Source organism: Cheilinus undulatus, linkage group 13 (genome assembly GCF_018320785.1).
Source record: "Cheilinus undulatus linkage group 13, ASM1832078v1, whole genome shotgun sequence".
Lineage (NCBI taxonomy): Eukaryota > Metazoa > Chordata > Actinopteri > Labriformes > Labridae > Cheilinus > Cheilinus undulatus.
Window position 1 is genome coordinate 10,364,694 of NC_054877.1, and position 23,699 is coordinate 10,388,392.

The 23,699-nt window shown below is 38.6% G+C and overlaps 1 protein-coding gene across 3 annotated transcripts; it reads right to left on the reverse strand.

The window, feature by feature from the left end:
- Window positions 1-728: 728 nt before the first annotated feature.
- On the reverse strand, window positions 729-21,901 carry si:dkeyp-68b7.12 (rho GTPase-activating protein 30). Of its 3 annotated transcripts, none has more exons than XM_041802302.1 (14): window positions 21,794-21,901; window positions 20,914-21,223; window positions 17,284-17,386; window positions 17,031-17,175; window positions 14,237-14,319; window positions 13,506-13,613; window positions 12,994-13,112; window positions 10,708-10,882; window positions 10,498-10,595; window positions 10,078-10,149; window positions 7,827-8,573; window positions 5,358-5,542; window positions 4,692-5,272; window positions 729-2,221 (listed from the first exon to the last, which is right to left on the reverse strand). In XM_041802302.1, exons 2-14 carry the CDS (start codon window positions 20,999-21,001, stop codon window positions 997-999), a joined length of 3,729 nt encoding a protein of 1,242 aa, XP_041658236.1. In that variant the 5' UTR covers window positions 21,002-21,223; window positions 21,794-21,901; the 3' UTR covers window positions 729-996. The 3 variants fall into 3 exon arrangements, with proteins under 3 accessions (XP_041658236.1, XP_041658237.1, XP_041658235.1); XM_041802303.1 differs by having other exon boundaries at window positions 20,914-21,205; window positions 21,794-21,877; XM_041802301.1 differs by lacking the exon at window positions 21,794-21,901 and having other exon boundaries at window positions 20,914-21,786.
- Between the last annotated feature and the right edge of the window lie 1,798 nt (window positions 21,902-23,699).

Sequence of the window (23,699 nt, forward strand, 5' to 3'; positions counted from 1 at the left end):
CCAAGATGAAGATCAACATTTCATAAAAGCTGTTCTTAATGATAAATCCTTATCACATGGCAACTCTTAAAGGGATACTTCAACATTTTGGCAAATTCACCCATTGCCATAATCCCTATAGTCTTAGTAATAGGTTCGTGACCTTAAGTTGTCGGTGCAAGCTATTTTTAGATTGGCAGGGCTAGGATGGGTGCTGCTCTGCCAACACTATGGAGTCTTATGGTAATTCCAGCTTTCCCTCATCAAACTCATAGAATACACAATCCAACAACTCCAAAATGCTCTTGTGGACAAGTTGTGACCTGCACATTCACCACGCTATAAAATAATCATGGAAAATTATGAGACAGAGTTGTTTTAGAGGCAAGTGCAAAGCCAGAACTACACTCCAGACACAGCTGCTGGGCGGAGTGATTTCAAAACTGGTAAAAGTGGTTTTCTCAAGAAAGTAGTTCAGAGTATTTGCTTCATGTGTCGTAATGTTACATAATTGCACGTTATTATTTCATAGTGTGGTGAATGTGCAGGTCACAACTTGTCCACATGAGCGCTTTGGAGTTGGATTGTGTATTCTATGAGTTTGATGAGGGAAAGCTGGAATTACCATAAGACTCCATAGTGTTGGCAGAGCAGCTCCCAGCCTAGCCCCGCCGATCTAAAAATAGCTTGCACTGACAACTTAAGGTCACAAACCTAATGCTAAGACTATAGGGAATATGGCAATGGGCGAATTTGCCAAAATGTTGAAGTATCCCTTTAACCGTTGTCTGTGGTATAAATGGAAAATTTACTTTAGTTGAACCAAGTTTTCACACCTGAAATAAAAAAACCTAAATATATCAAGTAGCATTACATAAAAAGTTCTGTTTCTTTAATTTACAATGAAAGAAAATAAACCAACTTTAAAGGGTATGTTTAACCCTTTATGCTACACATAGAAAGCTAGTTTGCAAAGATAAATCAGTTTAAATCAATGCTGAGAATGAACAATTATCTTTACTGTACTTCATTTCCCCAATCTCTCTGCCTCTCCTTCTCGCATTCTTTCTCCTTCCCCCGCCTCATAGTCGCTATAGCAACAGCCTCTTCAAAATTCATGCTGAGGGGACTGTTTCTGTTTGGGAAACCTTCATCCACATCCCTCCTCCTCTCCCTCTCTCCTCCCCTAAGTTCAGGCTTCTCCTTTCTCCCTTCTTCTTCGCTTTCTTCGTCGTCTTCTTCTTTCTCCGGTCCTCCTGCACAGACTTTCGCTGTGTTTTCTCTCCCTCTTTCAGCGTCCCTCCTCTCTCTCTGCAGCTGTTGGTGTTTGATGGTCATGGCGGTGATTTTGCAGTGCTGCGGCTTTGGAGGCACGACAGGCACGGCTTTGACTTGGTAAAACTTTGGTTGTTTGGAGACGACCACTTTACTGCCAACTCCACCTTTGCTGCTGTCACTCATCTCGTGTGTTTTAGCCTCTCTCAGAGCCTTTGTGTTCAACCTGACCTCTTTAAAATCTTTATCTAAACTTTGTATTCTAATACGCTGCTCACCTGCCCTCATGTTGCTTTCATTCTCTTCTTCTTTTTGCTCTGAAATGACATTTTCTCTGCCTCTTTGTTGTGCTTCTTTGCTAACGACAAACATCTCTTGAATGGCTTTATCTAGATCATCACTATGTTGCTGCTCTTCTAGGTCTTGGAGCTTTTCTATAGTTGTCTCGGTCTCTATACTAACTTCTGTCTCATTTTTCTTTCCTCCATCTACAACATCCTCCAGCGTATCCCAACTTTCAGTCTCCCTCTCTTCGCCATCCTCCTCCATCTTTCCTTCATGTTCTCTCTCATCCATCTCCTCATGATTGTGCATGATTGTTTCCTCTCTGGTGCAACCATCGCTCTCTAGTATTCCTACAAACATTTCCCTGTCCTCCTCTTCATCACTGCCTCCTCTATCGTGGGTTCTTGGCTCCTCTGTTGTGCTTACAGAAAAGTCAACAAACTCTTCAAGGGTTGCATTAGTTTCTTCTACTTTCACAGAAGAATCTGTAAAAGCTGGATAATCACTGTGAGGATCATCAACTGTTTCCTTCTCCTTGACAGTGACAACATCCAAGTTGTCTAATTCCTCGCTGCTCTGTACGGGATCCTCAGAGCAGAGACATGTGGACACCTCCAAACTGAGGGGCTGTTGTTCACTTTGAGTATCTTCAACGACACAGTGATCTTTCTCTGATGCTTTTCTGCAAATAAATGACCGAGAGAGATATTTAGATGGCTATCAGTGGGGAGTTTCAGTGTTTTTAGTCTATTTTGTGCATCTTTTTCAGTCATTTATGTGAAATAAACACTTTACAGGAAACAGAAATCTCCCCCCGACACTTGCAATTTAGAGAACAACTTTATAAAGTCAAATAAAGTTGTTCTCTAAAATACAAATAATGCTGGAGATCTCTGTTTTCTTCAAGGCTTTATTAATCCTCCATGCACCTGGGAAGTTGGTGAAGTTAAACCAGAAATACTTACTTCAAAATAAACACGTCATTCAAACAGATAGATTACTTTTTTACATTTTCCTTGCTTGTCGATATTAAATGTATGCAACAATGATTACATGATGTCTAAAATTTAGAATTTTCATTTCCTTCAGGAACATCCTCGTCATACATTTTACCATTTTATTGTGAAATGGATATACAGTTTTAATAATAATAACAATAATAACAATATTATTATTATCATTGTTATCATTATCATTATCATTATTATTGAAAGGGTAAGGTTATATATGTTTCACTTCTACCTACTCCTTTTCGGACACTCTTACTTTTGTTTTGTTTGTTTTATTTTTTTATACGTTGTTGTAATTTTTGGTTCAAACAAAAGTCCTTCGCTCCTTAATTCCTTCAACCAACATTGTGCAGCAATACAGGGATAAAAAATCTTTCTAAAATGTAAAACAGGTTTTTGAATTAGTCTTGTCAATGATGCAGAAATGTCCATGAAACATTTGCTAAAATGAGCTTAAATATACTGTTATCACCGTTTGATACAAAGGTTAGGGAGATGTTTTTTTAAACAGACTCAGTCTGGCTTTAAACCTGCATATAAATAAAATCAGGGTCAAGTAGTTAAAATAGCACATTATTAGTGAGACTAAAATAAGAAGCATGTTATACATGAAAAATAGTTCACAAGAAAAAAGGGGTAATAGCCCTTTAAAGGTTGCTGTGGATACAAGTTACTGAAGGTGGCAAAACGTCAAGTTCTGTAGCCAAAAGTTGCTTCACTACTCATACAACAGAAAGGAAGCAACACTGCAATCATTTTGTGTCCCGATTCCTGTGATAATGATGATCGCATGATTGTCATGATTCTTCTCTTAGATCAGGAGTGTCCAAACTTTTTCCACTGGGGGCCACAAGCATACATGCATAAGGATAGTGGGGCCACTTTCACAGACCTCACCTTGAGCATATTAAAGTTAATATAAACTAATCTAATGTAGGTTAGAATATGCTTAGTGACTGAGTAAACCTAAATGGAAAGTTAAAGGTAAATAGCAAATAATTTCAAGGGTTTTGGGGAGGTCAATCAGATTTCAGGAGGCCCTGGTGGGCCTCCACCCCTTGAACACTATTGTCACTGTCATCTGCTGCTGTAATCCATCAGTGCAATGCAACACCGTTATTGTGATGTTGTCTGACTTTAGTCAGAAAAAAACAGATAAATTCTTCTTGTCAAAATGTTTGTTTACAGAATTAGCCAGGTAGCTGAAATGACAAATTACCATAGTCAAGCACAAGTTTCATGTTCCAATATGGGCCATATTTCATTTTATTCCTGTAATTTGTGTGAGCCAATTAAAATTAGATCACAGGCTGCATTTGGCCCACAGACACCCCCGTCTTAGATAAATGTAGGTTGACTACCAGTGTTACTTTCTTGACTACAATTGTTCATCGACTACCTAAAAAGTAAATTAAGGTTTGGTCAAGACTAAAATATAATTTAGTTTCTGGCAGACATTCAAAATTTGTCAAATCTGTCAAGATACATCTGCATCATTTCTGCCTCTCAGCTGTAGAAAGCAGGGACCCCAGGTTTCGCAGGGTGCATAGAAGACACTATCATGATTTGCTACCAGATTCAGGCAAGAGAAAAAATGTTTGAACTATAGGCAAAGACTAAAATGTGATGACCTTTTATGTACTAAAACTAGACTTAAATGTTTTTAAGTTTTCATTTAAACTAGACTACGACTATAAAGGTTAGAAATGACTAAAATGTGACTTTTAATCAAAGGACTAAACCTGAGACTAAAATTAAAAATAGCTGTCAAACTTAACACTGCTATCTACTCTTATTCAGTTTTTTCTTTAAACTGAAGTAAATAATTGCTTACTGGCTTGATTTTTATCTTGTGTATCAGGGAGAAGGTGATGCATTTTTGGTTTTTCATAGCTTTTTTCTTTTAACAGCTGCTTTTGGAACAAAGTTCAATGAGATCAGTGAGAGTGACAGCTGATCTGCTACATCGCTACATGCTTAAATCCTCTGAGTTTCTGTGGGCGTGCAAATTTGTCTCATCTCACCGAGCATTATTTAAAGTTATTAATAAAAAAGCTTTGGTTCTATGATTATGTTGAAGTAAATTATGAGTGAAAGAAAAAAAGTTATATCATAATTTAGGTCACATTAAATTCTTTTTACCTTTGTCTTTTGTGTTCTTGTCCGTCTTTTCCTCCGTGAACCTCCTCTTCCTCCTCTGTTACATCCTCTTCTTCCAGTTGAGCAGCGTCTTCCCCTTCTACCTGCTTCTGCTCTTCTGCTGTTGATTCTTTACGTGCTGAAAACTCAGCGTTCGCTGATGGGCTGTCTCTTTCCTCTTGATGCTCAGTAATCCCATCATTGTTTCTGTCTGTTCTGCCAGCGCCTGGTTGAAACCCGGTCAGACCATCTAAAAAGTAATCACTCGGAAGGCTTTGAGTGAACATGTTTTCATCATCCTCACTGCTGTATGCATCAGAGTCATCCTCCTCTACCTCCTCAGAGCTGGAGTCCTCGGCTCCGCGCACAGGTGAGGTCATGTACGGTAAGCTGCAAGACTTTGCTTGCCTGCTGTAAGAGTCCATGCTGAGCGGTCTGTGTTTGTTTAACTCTGCGGGACTCTGTGTTTGTGCTTCAGGGCCTGAATGCTGCTCCTCTGAGAGATAATCCGAGGAGTGATATTGCTCCATGACTTCATACTCATCATCTGAGTGACCGGGAGGTTCCACAGAGAACTCATTCACCTGGCAGGTAAAGACAGAAAGTAAATATTTTCGCCCTCACATACTTTTCAACCTTATCTGTATGGCTTCTATATCACAAACATACCTGGTAGGGGGCGCCACAGTCCATGTGGTCGAGGACGCCACAGTCCATTTGGTCCAGGAATTCAAAATTGTCTTGAACGTATCCTGACAGTCCCAGATCGTCTCCTTCCATCTCAGTAGAGTTCAAAACGTCAGAAGTATCAAAAACTTCCCCTTGGTGAGTCACCTCCATCACATCTTTCATATCTGGAAATAAACCAACAGGATTAGACACAACTACAGCAAAGATTAGAGATGATTTTAGAAAATTTGATGAACGTGATTAACAATAAATAGGATGAAACATGCTGAAATTTTAAGAATGCTCCGTTTAGAATTGTCATTTTCCAGTGTGTAAACATCACCTTTTCTTTGGTAAATTACCAGATTTATGATAAGATATGACAATAAAATTTTGTAAAAAATTTGTATCACTATTATACTTCATGTAAAATGTAAATAAAAACAATGAAACAATTTGTAAATCTCAAAAACCCATATTTTATTCAAAATAGAACAGACAATATATCAGATGTTAAAACTGAGACATTTTATAATTTCATGAAAAATATGAGCTCATTTTGAATTTGATGGCAGCAAAAAGACAACTTGAAACTAATTACATCGACGGGTCAAAAACATGGTTGGGTATAAAATGAACAATTTAGAAAGGCAGAGTCTCTCAGAAGTAAAGATGGGCAGAGGTTTCCAGTCTATGGAAAACTGTCTAAAAATTGAAGATCAATTTCAGAAAAATGTCCCCCAACATAACAGTTTTTATTTTTGGCAGCTATTTTTAATTGTAGTTTTAGTTTTAGTCTTTAAATGAAATGCATTTTAGTTTTAGTCTGGTTTTAGTCGACAAAAACTCAAAACATTTTAGTCTAGTTTTAGTCTATGAGCATTTATTTTCCTGCCTGAATCTGGTGCCAAATCATGGTAGTGTGTTCTGTGCACCCTGCCAAACCCGGGGTCCCTGCTTTCTACAGCTGAGAGGCAGAATAGCTACAGATGCGTTGTTTTTTGACAGATTTATAGATTTACCCACAGTGGAGAAATATAGTCATCTTGATAAAAACTAAACTTAGTTTTTTGTCAGTTTTAGTCATCACAGATATATTTTTGTTAGTCTTAGTCTAGTTTTTGTCATGGAAAAAAGGCTGTTGACGAATAGTTTTAGTCATAGTTTTAGTTGACAAAATTAACACTGCAACATAAAACTGTAAAGACTTTGACTATCCCACCATCTACAGTGCATAATATCACCAGAAGATTCAGAGAATCTGGAGAAATCTCAGTGCACAGGTACAAGATCGAAGGTTGCCTGTGATCTTCAGGCCTTCAGGCGGCACTTCATTAAAAACAGACATGATTGTGTCCTGGAAATCACTGCATGGTCTCAGGACACTCCAAGACATACTTGTCCAGTAACACAGTTTTCCATGGCATCCACAAATGCAAGTTAAGGTTGTATCATGCAAAGAAGAAGCCATATGTGAACACAATCCAGCAAAACCAACGTCTTATCTGGGCTAAAGCTCATTTAAAATGGACTTACACAAACTGGAAAACTGTTCTGTGGTCAGATGAATCAAAAATGGAAACCACAGATGGCTGCAGACTAAAGAGGAGAGGAACCATCCAGCTGGTTATTAGTGCTTAGTTCAAAAACCTCCATCTCTGATGGTATGAGGTTGCATTAGTGGGTGTGGCGATGGTCACAACATATCCTCCCATCCAGACAACGTCTCTTTCAGGGAAGGCCTTGACTATTTTAAAGAGACAATGCTAAACCACATACTGCATCCATCACTACAGCATGGCTTTGCGACAGAAGAGCCCAGGTGCTTAACTGGTCTGTCAGCAGTCCAGATCTTTTACCAATAGAAATCACTTAGAGCATCATAAATGAAAATCCAACAAAGACCCAGGACTTTTCAGTAGCTAGAATCCTACATGAGACAAGAATGGGACAACATTCATCTCCATAAACTCCAGCAGCTGATCTCCTTACTTCCCAGATGTTTACAGATTGTTTTTAAAAGAAGAGGGGATGCTTTACAATGGTAAACATGGCCCTGTCCTTACTTTTTTGAGACATGTTGCTGCCATCAAATTTAAGATGAGCTAATGTTTTCATGAAAGGTAAAATGTCTCAGTTTTAACATCTATGTTATTTATGTCCTATAGTAAATATGATATGGGTTTCTGAGATTTGCAAATCAGTACATTGTTTTTATTTGCATTTTATACAGCACGGAATTGGGATTGAACATAAAGTCAATATTTTTTTAAAAAACGGGAAAAAAATGGTAATGTTTAAAATTATATTAGTATCAAATGCACTGATTCAGATTATTTGTCTCAGTAATAATATCTAATAATAAGACAGTAATAATATTTATGTTTATGACACTGATAATAATCGTAACTAAGAGCACATTTGTTTATAACTAAGGAGGGTCTGCTAATGAAAAAGGAAAAAAATTACCCATGTACTCGTCGTCGTAATCGATATCCTCTTCTCCTGCAGCATCTTCATCATGACCTTCATCTTTGTTGGACGTCACACTTTTAGTTCGTTTTTCTCTGGACACACTTCGGCTCCTCATCAGCAGCTCTGGATCCCGTTTATATTTTTCTCTGACCTCCTCCTTCTCCTCTTTCTTCTCTTCACCTCCTTCCTCATCATCACCACCTCCTTCCTCTGTTTTCCCATCTGCTTCCACAGCTTCACTGTGATTATTCTCCTCCTCTACCTTCTTGTCTTTCCCCTTCTTCCTCTCCATCACTACGCTTTCCTTCCTCTCTCCCCCCTCCTTACCCTCCACCCTGTCTCCCCCATCCTTCTCCCTGCCTCTGTGTATAACCCTGTCTGCCCCGCCTCTTTGTAGCACCCCTAACGCCAGGTTGGAGGTGATGTGGAGAGGCACAGTGACTAAAGTGGGTCCAGTGATGTGCATCGCTGCTCTTCGGCCCACTTTGGTGGAGAGTCCTGGGGATCTGGATTGCAGATTTTCACTCCCTATGACTCCTAAACCTTCAGGGTCTAAGGAGGTGTAGGTCCCCTGAGTCCCTGCTCCCCCACTCACTAACCCCGTCCCTCTGCGGTACGTCACCGCATATTCACTGCCGCTTACCGCTGGGGTGGTTACAGTGACATCAGAGCTAGGTGTGGTGGAGGCGGTGGCAGGAGGGGATGAGGTGGAAGGTGGGCGCTGGGAAGGACGTTTAGATCCTGAAAATTAAAAAAAAAAAAATCAAAGCATAATAAGAACATGCGTAAAGAGGCTTTAAGAAGAAGTATCGAATGAGTGAAGAGAACCTCCTCATCTAAAACAGCTACAAAAAGCAGATTTTCATTTGTTAGTATGTACTTCCCCTTGTCCCCCCGGTGTTATCCACCAACAAAAATCTATACTTTTGACCAGTGTATGTGATGCATCATGCATTTTGAAAACAAAATTTTTAAAACCATGACTGTGAAGGCAGTTTGCGCTCTGTTGCCTTGGTTCCCATTGTTTTTATGGTCATACAATGTCACTGCGATGTCTCCATTCTGATGGCATCTATAATGTCAAAGTTGTGTCGTAGGTTATGATGCCTGCACTCTGACTGATGTCCTATGATGTCTTAGTCTGCATAGCAACACATGATGTCTGGGTTCTTGATGTCTCACCATGTTGTTGAATTGTTATCTTGATCAGTTTTTTTGTTAGATCTTTTGGCTGTTTGGGTTCTGCTGATCTTGTCTGGGTGTCATTTTTTTCTATTTTCTTTGTCTTCTGTTTTGGTTTTGTTGCTTTTTTCATCTGTTTGCTTCTGCACATGTCAAAGCACTTTGTAAACCCTTGTTTTAAAAATTTAAAATAGAATTATTATTATTGTTATTATTATTATTATTATATCATTATTTGTGATAAAATGCCATGGTCAGGTAAATTTATACATTATACTCCCTTGTTCATTAGATTTATCTCTTACAGCTGTCATGTCGTTAATTCTTTAATTGCAAATAATCATTGAATTTCATATTTTCTATTTAAATGAGTGCTGTTCAGCTACACCAGTGTGATCTGAAACCATGACTTAGAGATATTAGGCAGCTTCAAACTGCTTCATCTTTCAAATACAGTGTTTGACACTGTTACACATGGAGAAATATGCAGGAGTGCATGTACAAAATGACTCACTGAAGTCCAACGATTGCCCCATCATTGCATTTTTCAGGAGTTCCAGTTTAGTTGCTTAGCTAAATATGCTTTACCCACTTGAAAACCTGCTTTTATTTTAAAATAAGAACTAATGGACCTTCCAGCAGATCTAAAGTTATGACATAAGTTTAGCCTTAGAAAAAAGAACTTGCTACAGATCACAAATAAATATCAATAGCTAAAGGAAACAGCAAAATTGCGTAATCTTAAATAAAATGAGTTCCACATTACGTATACATATTACATATTACGATTAGTCCACTCAGCTGTCTGCAATTTTTTTAAAACTCTGAAATGAAACATGCAAAAGAGCAGTGGTGGTTTTATTTTCCATCACTGTGAAAGCAGAGAGATGCTACAGTTACAAGTATCAAACTGTAATAAAGGTGAAAGAGGTTTTGCTCCAATGGTCATTATTTTCCTTAGAGCATGTCCATAGTTTGTCACTTTGATTGTTAAAATAATTATCTTGCTATTTTTATTTATCTCCCTGAGTGTCAGTTAAAAACAAAGAAATGTTGGCAGCACCTTCATTGGGATATGGAGATGTACTGAGGGAGTCCATGCTTCTGGCAGGTCTCAGTGATGATCGGTCTTTCTCTGAAAAAATAAATAAATGAATAAAAAATAAAGAGGAAAAGTGCTGAAGAAAGTTCAGGATAAAGAATCAACATACAGTAGAGGTTTGTGGAATCCTCCATTTCATACAACTTATTTTTAAGCTAATCCATTTATTTCTTGTTTAAACTCTCACCTTAATCATATTGTGGATGTATAAATAAAAAAAAAATTAACTTTTAAGTTCAACTGTGAAATCACCAGAGACTATGATATGTGGCTAATCTTCAAATGCACACTTCTAACAACTGGAAAATGCTTGATTTGTAGAGTAAATAATCAAAGATTGGAGCAGATATTAGGACTAATAGCCACAATAAGGTTTTATACCTTTGGCTGAGTGTTTGTGTCTCCGTCGAGGGTCAGGGAGTCGTCCTCCAATGTTGAAAATTGACATCCATTTTCTGCCTTTCAGAGATCCTTTCCTCCTAATCAAGACACAGTAAGGTTGACAAAATATTTGACACTCTTTACAACACCAAACATAAATCTTAGTGCTCAACTACCAGATCTGATGAGTTAGAAAGATTAATGACTCACTTGTCTGTGCCTTCAATAATAGCGTGGTAAGGTCTGATGGGCAGAGGTCCGTCTCCTGGACTGATGTTGCCAAAGTTTGGGACAGGCTGAGTGGAAGCAGACTTGAAAAATCCTTCCCCCCGACAGGACGCTGCTGTCGGCGAAGGGAGCGAGTTCCTTCTCTCACTTGAAACACCTGAATAGAGCAGAAGTGCCTCAGTGTTACATTGTGATATAGGCTAATCAATGTGTAGTTTTCTTTCTACTGCCCAAACCTTTTATTATTTTTTTGTTTTTGCAGAAAATGAAAACGAAATGTTGATAGAGTCTCATTGTCAGAGGTGTGTGCTTGTTTACATGTGTGGCCCTGATTATACAATGCAGTATCAGGGATTAGTCTTGAGCATTCAGAAACCAATTGATGATCCTGGATTCTTTTTGTGGGCACATCTCAATGCATGTTCAGGATGGTTTAATATCCCATAGCTTGGACTGCTTACAGAGGTGGTCTGGGATGCCTTCATCCAGTTTGGATAGACTGTGTTGTCAACTGACAGGATTTGTGGTTCTCCACTTGTAAACAAAAGCATGGCTTTAATTATGTCAGGCCAGCCTCGCTCAAAGTAATGGTTTTCAGCTCTTTTTAGACATTTGTATTTTTTGTCTCTCTATTTGGTTGCATTTTGACTTCTTTTATATCTCCAACAAACAAAAAACAATGGAAAAATGGGAAACCGTCTCAAACTGGCTCCCATTGTTGGCAAAAAAGAGCCACTTCTTAGAAGTGAGCTAGAAGACGAAGGAGACACCTTCAAGGTTTTTGTTTTGCGAAAGACCATTTTTAAAAACTGTAATACAATATGTAGGAGTGCATGTACAAAATGACTAATTGAAGTCCATTGTTTACTTGCCTTCTCTCTGTAGGTTACACAGTTTTCTCAAACAACTTTTCTTGTTCTTCACTAAATAACTTGCTTTGATTTTGAAAGAAAGTAAGGAAAATCTGGTAGATTGAAAGTTAAAACATTAGCCGACCCATTGAAAAAATAATTTGCAAGATTGCAGATTGAGAAGTAAATGAAAACAGCTTAAAGGAAATGTTAAAATGTGAAATGTATAACATGGCAAAGTCAAGACTATGTTTCACTCCCCCACTGAGGTGTCTGTGAGTTCAAATGTGAAAAGAGCAGTTAAGTGTTATTTTCCATCACTATGAGAGCAAGAGGTTGCTACAGTGAGCATCATTTAGCTGTTACTGTGCTATGATGGCTTATTGATGGTGCTAAAGTAAAACAAGAACAAAGCATGTGATTATTCTGATTTTAAATGTTTACTTCAGTTTAATTTCAGACTTTCATTTTATCTCGATTAATAAATTAACACTTACAGCCCTTAGTTATACACTCTTTTTGCTAATTTTTTAGTGAACTGACCCTTTAATTAAAAAAACTATTTCATAAAATCATGCCATTAGCCATTTGCCGTGTTTATATAATATTTTTTATTGTTTGCAGTGTTATTTACAGACACAACCCGACTCCCTTGTAACCTGACTTCTTTAATTAAGTTATCATTTCTATCTAACCGGTATCCCACAAAACCTATTTGTTAAATAGTTTATCATTATATCCTTAAAAGCATGTGTATGATAACACTAGGGAGAAAAGCTGTTAAAAAGGCGACACTAGTCTCTTGGCTTGAGGCTAATTCACTCCCATTCATTCCTATCCCCACTGGCTTCACTGTTTACAGCAGGGGCTTTCAAACTTTCTGCCTGTGACCACCAAAATAAAGGTGCCAGAGACCGGGGACCACCACTGTACCTGAAGGTGCCTGAAGCACAGTTTAACACAGCTGTTCAAGAATAGTTGTGTGCAGACTTACATTTTGAGGATATTTTTTAAACATAACTTGATTTCAGCATAAATCTCACCAAATGACCATCTTGATATTTACATTCAATCAATTTCTTGCATATATTTAAAAAATGGACAAAATATACACTTTGAAATCATTTTAAAATATTTTTTGTTTTTGGAAGGCATCTGGTGACCCACTCTCAGTGTCTTACAACCCCCAAGAGGGTCCAGACCCCCACGTTGACCCCCTGTAAGAGACCCACAGAAATTATGGACAGTCTGATGTTTGCAAAAGGTTGGCAAGAGTTTGTCACTGAGAATGTACAGTTAACGCCAGTTATGAATGCACATGATAAAGCACAGTCACGTGGTATCTAAAAGCCCAAAATGCATCCTTAGTCTGCAATAGTACATCTTCTTAACAACCCTGAAAGTGTATGTGTGTTACCTTGTGCAGGAAACAGCTGAGCGACATGTGTGAGGATGAACTCCACCACGATGGACTGAACCCTGACCTCCATGAAGGCTGCTGTACCGTTAAAGCCAGAAACCTCAATGTCCTTTGACCTAAACATAGTGAATGAGTGATTGATTAATTGGTGGATTTTTCAATTAAGGATGGAAGCTCAAATAAACAATTATTTGTAGGTTGACTACATAGAAGCACTGATGAACACAGGAGACAAAAATAAATGATATAATTGACAAAATGATATGATGGGGTAAAGAGGGAAGAATAAATAGAGGAAGAAAGACAAGATTTAAAGAAATGGAAGCTAAAGAAAGAACATCCAAATCATTTATAATAAACAATATTTCTCTATTTATTTAACTTTGACATTAGGAAAAAGCCTGTTGATTTCTCCAGTTAAGTCAGGATCAAATGTGGTTAAGTATCTTACTCAAAGGTCCTTCACCAGAGAGGGATATCACATGTTGATATGACTAATATTAGCAAACCTGAGAAGATTAGGAGCCCAGACAATGGCTAAGTTCCTGGCGTGCATGTTTGTTTCCGATGAATAGGAGGCCATTCTGACAAGATGACGCATCAGAAACTCCAGAGTCCTGAAGAAAGAGTGATGGAGGGATTTCAACTCAAGTAAAGGTCAGCATTTACAGAGCAATTATTATCACCATGTCCAACCAACTCCCAGTCCTTCTAAACAGGCGTCACTATTCAAGGATCTCTCAGTTTCATGTGGTTTCCAGCATTATCTTAAAGGGAACATATCATGAAAAACAACTTTTTAGTAAATTTACACATACATTTGTGTATGGGGACTATCTACTGACCCACAACATGTGAAATAAGCTGACCCCCTCCTACTGTATGTCTGAAAATGTGAATTGTGACATCTGTTCTGAATCTTTGCTCATGGTGACTCAGTAATTCTATTGATGCCTGCCCTTCACTTGACATCTCCACTCTCAGCCATGGAAACACACCACTTCACTCATGTTGGCACATCCTCCAAAAGAGAGGAGCTGGGTGAGTAGGAGCTAATTTGCATTTGCAATCAAATATAATCATGATGTCAAAATAATTTATTAGAGCTGTAAGAGTTGCTGCTGGGTGATGATGAGGATAACGGTAACCAACACTGTCTACTTTTTGCAAAAGAAGGGTTGGACAGGTAATGTAAAGGTGAGAAAGTAAATGCTAGTCTCAGTTCATTAGAAAATTGTACCTATAATGTGGTGTTGGTAGTTCTTTCAGCACATCATTAATCTTTACCAGCCTCTCCTCCTCCAACTGGATAGCCACGGCCTCCTGCAACACAAATATGTGGTTTAAAAATCAACTGTAAAGAATTTGATGCTTGAAATATGTAACATTGAAGCGTTACTAAATGCATGAATCTTATGGTATTCTGATACTGCAATACAATGCTATATAATGCAACATGATGCAATACAATACAAGACAATAAGATGTAATACGATATACTCCGATACATGCCACACAATATGATACAATTATGATATGAGCATTGTAAAACCTCAAATTACCCTTTTTGGATAAAACAATGATTCAGTTTAATAAAACTTGACAAGTATATTTAACTTGCTATACTGGCAACTATCTTGACCCATCAGAAACAGTACAGGCCATATTTTGTTGATTTAGTTAGTTATGGGTTTTTATACCCTCTACTGGGGAGAAAGAGAGAGAGTTGGGAATGGCATGGCCTCAGGCAACTTTAAAACTGAGGCCACCCACTCAGTGGACAGTAGCCTTGGTACATGGGGCATGCAGATACAACCATCGGGCTAACGGCGCTCCTGTGACTTACTTTTCACTTTTACACTTTTAGAATGAAGATTTTTATCAGCACTTGTCAGGTTAATGTTTGTTTCAAATGTAAGATTTCTGACCGAGTAAATGAAGAAACGAACTTGCTAAGACTTGAATATTTGATCGGTTATGATACTACGCACTAAAGCAGTGTTTCCCAACCCTTTTTCCTTGGAGCCCCCTCTACACGCTCCTCAGAAAAGCGGAGCCCCCCTAGGACCCAAGAGAGAAGAAAAAGTGACACATTGCTGCCAAAAATCAACATAGATTTTAATTGTTCCACTGATAATACCCTAAAAAAGGTCCACGCATACTTTTCTTAACAAAAGACCTCTGTATGAACTACTTTATAACTGCTTTATCATGGTTTTAGTCAATATTTGCAAACCTATTTTTGGCAGCCTCAGAGCAGACAAAGCCTCGCGCCCCCCCTAAGATCTCTGGCGCCCCCCCCTGGGGGGTCCTGGACCCCAGGCTGGGAACCAAGGCACTAAAGTGCCAAATGACCCAACACAAGCAATACAATGGAAAACAAAATGATGTGAAAAAAATACAATAAGACACAGAAAATGGCATAAAATGATACAATATAGTGTATTTGTGTTAAATGTAGTTTGATGCAATGCTGTATTAACCTGACAAACTAGATAGATTTGTTTCACACATCCATCTGGGAAACTTCCCATAGACGATGCTTGAGAAAGGGCAGAACTTTTTTTAAAAAAACTCGGAGGGTGATAGGATGAATGTTCTGTCTGTCACATCTTTACAGGCCAATCAGAGCAACAAATTATGTGACAATTAGACTCTTGACGAATCCTGTTGGGAGAAGGGCAAAAACATTGTTTCCCTAAAGAAAAGAACTCAGTGCTGTTCTTTGTTATTCTTTTAACGAAGAAATGTTGTCAAGTTCTGATAAAACTGACGCTATAGTAGCATCCACACTGATCTCTTTCGCCATAATTTTTTACATGTTCGAAATAAACTTCACTAACTAACTAACTAATAATTGCACCGGCCTCTTGTTGCTGCTTGCTAATGTCACAACTCCACATGCCCAAAAGTACTGCCTCTTACTCCTGATTGGTCCTGTCACTTTCTTACGGGGCCCAATCTGTTCAGATGGGAGCTTTGCAAGATGGATTCGCCAGTGAGAAACACGGACAGGGAATCCATCTGCTTTGCAAGGTTAATGCTGTATGATACGATGTGAAACAAGGCAATAATATACAATAAGATATGATAAGCGACGTACAACAATATACGATATAAAAATATACGATACATAAGGGTATGGCATAATACGCTATGATACAATACAATCCAATATGAAACAACACAATATGACAGGATATGCTGCGATTTGATATGATATGATTCAATATAACATGGTGTGAAAAGATAAGTTATGACATGATCAATTCAATACGATACCTTTGGGTACAACATGATAATAGGATACAATAAAATATGATACCATAACAATATATTATGATACGAACCAATATAATACATTACAACATGATACCTCAGGGCAGTGGTTTTCAAACTTTTTTGCCCAAGGCAAACCTGGTATCATGACAAAATCTCAGGGCACACCCTATATAAATGCATTCAAAGTAGCCATTGTAACACATGTTGCAGCATCTTTAATTCCTGTATAGTTGTAGCATTAATTTAAGGCTGTACAAATTCCTAAGGTACTCCTAGTTTTGCCTCAAGGCACACCAGTGTACTTTGCCACACTATTTGAGAACTACTGCCTTAGGGTATGCCATGATATGATATAATTCATACAATATGATATGATATTATACAATGAATATGCTATGATAAGTTAGGGTACAATATGATTTGTTAGGAAATGTTAGAGTATGATAGGATACAACACAACTTGCCATAAAACAACACAATATGATACCATAGCATACAAAATGATATGGTACAATACCTTGTGACGTGATACACTATGACTCGATAAGACATAACTGTCACTAAGGTAAACTGGTCTTAGACTTGATGAGTCTGAGGCTTGCCTGTGTACAATTAAAGATCTGGGCTCATACTGAAAGCAGTCTGAACTTTTTTTTCTGCAGAGGTTCTTTGTTCCTCAGTAATGACTCTGTAAAAACTCTTAAACAATCAGTGGAGGGGTAAACTGTGTTGTGTGTGATTGAGCCACTCACAGCGAACTTGTCATACAGCTGGTACGTGAGCAGAGGGTTGGGCAGCTCCCTGAAATAAGCTTTACACAGAGAGCTGACACAGTGGATGTCCTGCAGGTACACATCCTTGTTCAGATCTGGACTCCCATCGCCTTCAAACTCACCCCTGGATTTAAATCAACACAACATACAAAAACATGATTATATCTTAGGGTGAGAACACTGCACAGACCAGTAAGAGTTGTAGACAACACTGAACTCGTACACAGCTTACCGTAGCTTCTGTATGTTGGATGACACGCCAGACAACCTGTAGATACCGTCCACTATTCCATTTTTCTCAACAAACTCACTGCAACATCTCAACACCAGCGGGACTGTGAGAAACGGAGAGAGACTCAAATTCATCAACTGAATGAAAAATATCAGTGACATTAACATTGTATTTGAGAATGCAAATCTGCTATAAGACTTAAAGTGCTCAAAAATCACAAACTGGGTCTAGATAATAACATTTATTATTCACATTAAGGCTCCGATCCCTGCTATATACAATCACAACCTTACATTCCAGTTTTATTGCTTTAAAGGGAAAATACTGACATTTCCAATGTCTCTTCTCTGGCTCATATAAGCAGAATAGGGCACAGTTAAGAGACTTATTAAGGGTTTAAGCCCTAAGCTATTTGCTTTCAGCTGGTCAGATGTTTCAGGTTGTTAAAGTGGAGCAGCAGCAATTCAGTCAGCAGCTGAAAGGTCACCAGTTTAAGCCCTCATATGGACTAAAGCATGGAATTTGGTCTGGTTCCTAAGGAAGTTCCAGCTTACTTCCCAAGATGTAGCTCAGGAAGAAGCAGAATGGCAGAACTGTTTGGTTGCATTTTCATTTGCAGTATGTGCATGTGTGTAAATAATGTCCATCTATTTATGTGTAGGATGTTTGAAAAGAGTGAGTAAATAAAGCATAACCTTGTAGAGCCAGTGGACTGGGTGGATTTCATCCATGCATCAGGATAGATCCATCAGGTGGATCTATCTTGCAAGTAGACTGCATAACGTAAGCTTGACAGGTACCTCCTCTAGTTGTCTACTGTCAGTGGAGCCAGCTGGTAACTCAAACTGTTGCCGAAACCAGTTTAAAGAAGAGCTAAAACATCTATTTCCACCAAGAAAAGCTTTCAGTGTGGTTCCTTTCCTTTCTGTTGATAATGAAATGTTGACTTATCCCAATAAAACCGCTGTCATACTACAGCTACATCCAAGCCAATCACTTCATTGGAAGCCACTGTTTAAACCATGCCTGTAACTATTGTGTTGTTTTCCTCAAATGAAGTTGATTGGTCTACCAATTCTTAGGCTGGGACCAATCATTTGGAGCTTTGCAAGATGAATCCAGCTGATAGCAAACATGGAATATGACCAATCTATTTGTTTTGTAAGGTTACATCCACTGGTTGTTGGATGAAACTATTGGTGAGATAGAGCTCATCATATCATCATATCATGTTGTCTTTTATTAAGTATTTGTGATGTCTGGTGTGGTTTCATTGATAGACCTACATTCCCCTATATGTCCGCTCACAAAATTTGCCATCCTTGGCTAGTAATGCAAAAGAGTGTGCATTGATTTTATGAAGCCTAGCGTTAGATCATGCATGACATGGTAGTCACACACCCTGCCATGATCAGCTGACAGCCAGTTGATCTTGATTATCGCCTCCAAGCTCCCACAGCCAATCACAGCTCTTTCTCTCAACCCATCAGTGTATTTAAACATTATGTACTTCTCACTAATCACTGCTGGCATTAATGCTGATGCACTGCTGCTGATGCTGCTGGCAAAGCTTAACCTTCTCCACCCCAGCCTCCTCCTTTATAGCATAGAGCTTGTTGACTCTCATATTCAGATTCATGTAACCCTGCTAATGCTTTTGAACTAATTTTATTGCAGTGAATATGCATTGTCATAGTTGTATCTATCCTTATGGGGATTTCTAGCCATGCGCTCCCTAGAGAGTCAATTACGATACTTGACTAACCCAGGGAGCATCTTTTGTGCAGAGTCTTCTCTGCTAAGTAAAACAGTATATCCATTTTGCAATGAAATGGGTAAATGTATGATGAGAGTGTTCGACGGCCGGTCAACAATGACTGCCATTGAAGCAGCTACTTCAGATGTAGTAAAAGAGGACATTTACAGCATTTCTATATTGAAAGAAGAGAAAAGAACCACACTGAAAATGTTTCTGGGCAGAAAAGATGTTCCTGACCAGCTTCAGAATGAGATTGATTCACCAACTGGCTCCACCTACAGTGAACAGAGATAGCAGCTACCTGTTGAGCTCACATTATGCATTTTACTTAAATGAGTGGTGCCCACTCATCACTTTATACGTCACACTGATAGGGCCATATTGAATGTAACAAACAAAACATCTGTCTGATCACCTTCTAAGAATTTTTATAAAGGTTCTGCTCTTCCCACACATATGGGTTGAAATGTATCCCATGCCATTGATATGTCAGGTTACTGAAAGCCTTTATTTATGGAAATGTATGTGTTTTTACACTTCTCCCAACCAGGTTCAGCAAGGGTTTAATCTATCAACTGGCTAGTTTTGTAAATACATTTATGGGCTGCCATTGTAATGACACAAGTCCTCTGTTCAAAACAAGTCACGGAGCAGACTGAGCAGATGGACGGGCTCCACTCAACCTGGAAATGCTAAGTAGGGCCACAGTTACTGGATGGAGGGGGGTTTGGAGCTACAGGGGTGAGATGGGGCAGTTGAACTCACAACCTATGGAGAATATACATAGTCCATCACAAGAAAGCAGCACACAACAGAAATGGGATGCAGCTACAGAGCATCAGCTTCTAGCAGAAGTTCATTATATAGCAGTCTTTAATGTAACATCCTGCATTTTCCACGGCGTCAGTAAACAAGTCATGTCTGTCTCCTTGGCACTGTCATTACAGCTGCCGTAACAAGATACGACCAATTACAACTAAGTTTAAGAACTTTTCTGGTTTTTAAAACTGTTGTAAACATTTGAGTTAATGTAAGAACTACACTTAAAAATGTACATAACATTGTAGTGGTCATTTTCTAACTAATACAGAAACTTCAGTGAAAATATTCTACATATTGTAGCTTTAACTTACCAAAATCAAGAGGACATCCATCCATATCTTCAGACATATTCATATTGATCAATATTAATTTTGGCAGCTATTTTTTATTTTAGTCTTAGTTTCAGTCTTTAAATGAAATGCATTTTAGTTTTAGTCACATTTTAGTCATTTCTACCCTTTATAGTTTTAGTCTAGATTTAGTCGATGAAAACTCAAAAACATTTTAGTCTAGTTTTAGTCCATAAAAAGTCCTCACATTTTAGTCTTTACTTTTAGTCCAAGCATTTATTTGCTTGTCTAAATCTGGTACCAAGTCATGTTAGTGTGTTCTCTGCACCCTGCCAAACTTGGGGTCCCTGCTGTCTACAGCTGAGAGGCAGAATAACTACAGCTGTATTGTTTTTTGACAGATTTACCCACAGTGGAGAAATATCACAGATTTTGAATGTCAGACGAAAACTACATTACATTTTAGTCTTGTTTTAGTCAGTTAGTCTGGATGAAAACTAAACTTAGTTTTTGTCAATTTTAGTCATCACAGTTCTATTTTTGTTAGTTTTAGTCTAGTTTTTGTCATGGAAAAAAGGCTGTTGATGAATAGTTTTAGTCACAGCTTTAGTCAACAAAAGGAACACTGATATTGATATACATGGCTATTCAGACATCCTTAGTTAGTGGCTTTTAGTTTCACTTAACAGGTTCACTAAGCATCCTGGTGTTTGGAGTGCGTGTTTCAAGAAAGTTACAGAAATAAATCTGTCTACTTACTCTCTTGAGAAGAGGCGTTCAGGTGATCCAGCAGATCACATCCAAACACCTTCTCTTTGTTCCCTCCTTTCCTCCGATTTCTCCTCATCTTGTCCTCTGAGCTGTCCTCAGCTCACATTCAGACCGACCAGCTGCTCGTGACAATCAGGCCGACTGACTCCTGGATGTGTTGACCAACTCGGTTAAAGTGCCGCTGACTTTGTAGAGTTGCCGTACATTTCACAGATTTGACAGTTTAGCTGCTGCTGTTTCCTTCCTTTCAGTGCATGATGGTGGGTGCAGGTTGTTAAAGCTGAAGTGTTAGGACATTCTTTTATGTTCCATTTTAAAAAAGCAGAAATTTAAATAGTTTTTTCATGCAAACAGAAAGTTCACATTGCAAACAACATCCTCCTTCAAAATCAAACAATGCACTGAATCCTCTATGTGCTAATGTGGCTTTCCACTTCCCCCCTGATGCTCACATTTTATTTTCGAATGAAAGGCCACACCCTTGCCTGTGTACTTCTCCAATTCAGTGAAGCAAACCTCTGATATTTACACTCTGATCTCACCATTACCTCTCTTACTTGGTAGACCCCTTAAAACATCCATAATATCTAAAAACTACAATCATGTGAGGCCTGGTCTGTCCTCCCTACCAGCATGTCAAGGCCATTACGGCCCCTTTTTCACTGCAGCGGAAGTAGACTCTTCAAGACTGAACATACAAACTCCTACAGGCATTCAAACTCCCTCCACATTCACTGCATCCTCCAGACACCTGCCACAGCTCTCCTTTGACCCAACATCTCTCACTATCTGTCCACATTTAAGAAAAATCTTCAGCGCAGGAAGATGTTAGAATAAACAAGTTAAAAGAGAATATGAGAGTTCCTACCTTCACTCGGCATCGGCACACAAGTCGCAGCATAAAACGATGACGCAAGAAACCACCAAACTTCCCCTGTTCACTTCCTGAGTGTCTCTCCATGTCGTGTGCTTTCTCTGTGTATGTGGCCCGTAGTTTCTCTGCCTCTGCTGATAGAGTAGGGAAATCAGTTCAGTGTATCTGCACAGCATCTAGTTCCCTTTATGTGCTGTATTTGTATCTGTAGACTGAGACTGTGCTTTTAAGCATGAAATGGTAAATGAGGGGTGGTGGGTGTTGCTTAAGGACAAATTTGCACAATTTTCTTTGATTGTGTCAGTTTTATAACAATGCTTTATACTTACGCAAATGACTACAAACCAGAACATCATGTTCAAGTACTGAGAAGTAACATCAATTTACATTAAGGCTCGCAAAGAGCAAGAAATCGCACCACAACTGAAACTAAAACTACCACAAATGAGAGCAGGTTACCAAACATTGTACAACAAAGTACAGAAATCACTTGCCATATACAGTTCTATGTCGAACTTGTAGGGGTGTTTGGGCCAAAAATTGATGCTGAAATAAGGCGTAGATATGGTGAGTAAGTTGCCTGAGGGCAAGAAGGAGGATTGACACAACCCGGTCATACCCTGGATGTCCTTGCACATTACCGGGGGGCATGGGAAAATAATCTGTTGGGAAAAAATAACAGTCCACACTTTTAGGGCGGAGTAAGGAGTGGATTTGTCATAGCCAATGGCAGAGGTTCCCGACCTTTTTTCCTATGAGCCCCCCTTACTTGTATCATAAAGGACGCATACAAACAAAAGGTAATACATGGATGTCAAAAATTAGCATCAAATTAAAAGTTTTCATTGTTTAAATCTTTATAAAATAGCCCACACAAAGGTTTTCTTATCACGAGGCCTTTGTATGAACTATCCATAAGTGTGTTATCATGATTTTAGTTAGTATGAATGAATCTAAATTTGGCAACCTAAAGGCCCCCCCCCCCCCCCCCCCGAAATCTCTCTGGAGCGCCCCCAAAGGGGTCCTGGACCCCAGATCGGCCTAGGGTACCATCCAGGAAGGAAGTAGGGTTGCCACAAGTCCCTTATTGTGCTGTGAAAGTCCCAAGGGCCCAACATCTGCCAGCAGAGTAAGGCAAGTCCTCCCATCCTGGGAAAAGAAATGCAGACTATAACTGAAAATGATATGTATCAGAGGGGATCTAGAAGTGGGTTACTCTGGAGAGTAAAATAAAATAAAAGTGATTCCTGAAGCCCACTCTACATAGCAGCCTTTGCCGTCAGTGTGTGAATGGAGGAAATGGGTGTGATTGGTGTGGTGACTACAAAAGCACTACACAAGTTCTTTGGTGATGTTGCTATTTCAAAAATCTGCTGATATATTAAGTGCAGTGGTTTCAAGTAAAAGATTCAATCAGAGAGAGAAAAATTTAATCTAAGAGAGAAAAATGTTAGTTGTGGAGGAGAACAAAAGCTGTTTTAACAGGATGGACTGGAATCTGTACATATTAGTTAGGGTAAATACATCATTGGCTCTACTGCAGTTATTTTTGGTTGGTGTGTAAAATCCCTATTTTGGCCAAAATTAAGAAACATAAATATCATAATGGTTTTGGTTTAGAATTACACTGTAAGCCATGGCTGCAAAAATCGGGGTCAAGAGTATCTTTTTTTGTTTGATTGTCTCCAGTATTTAAAATTAGTCGATTATTTCTTGCAAATGAAGGAATAATAAACTAATAAATGGCAGGTTGTTACAAAATAGTAACAAACAAAAAATAAAAAAAGTAAAATAACTTGCTAGTGTTAGCTAGGCACATACTCTCAGTAAATATGTAGTTTCTAAATATATGTGAAATGATTTTCTTAACTAGTGCAACTTCATGATATCAAACATATTT

Bases quoted from the DNA above. Each gene is read 5' to 3' on its own strand.
- si:dkeyp-68b7.12 (XM_041802302.1), bottom strand. From the start codon at position 21,001: ATGAGGAGAAATCGGAGGAAAGGAGGGAACAAAGAGAAGGTGTTTGGA. The intron at 10,883-12,993 runs GTAACACACATA...TGCTCTATTCAG, and splicing joins TCAGCTGTTTCCTGCACAAG to GTGTTTCAAGTGAGAGAAGG. The intron at 5,273-5,357 runs GTATGTTTGTGA...TTTACCTGCCAG, and splicing joins ACTGTGGCGCCCCCTACCAG to GTGAATGAGTTCTCTGTGGA.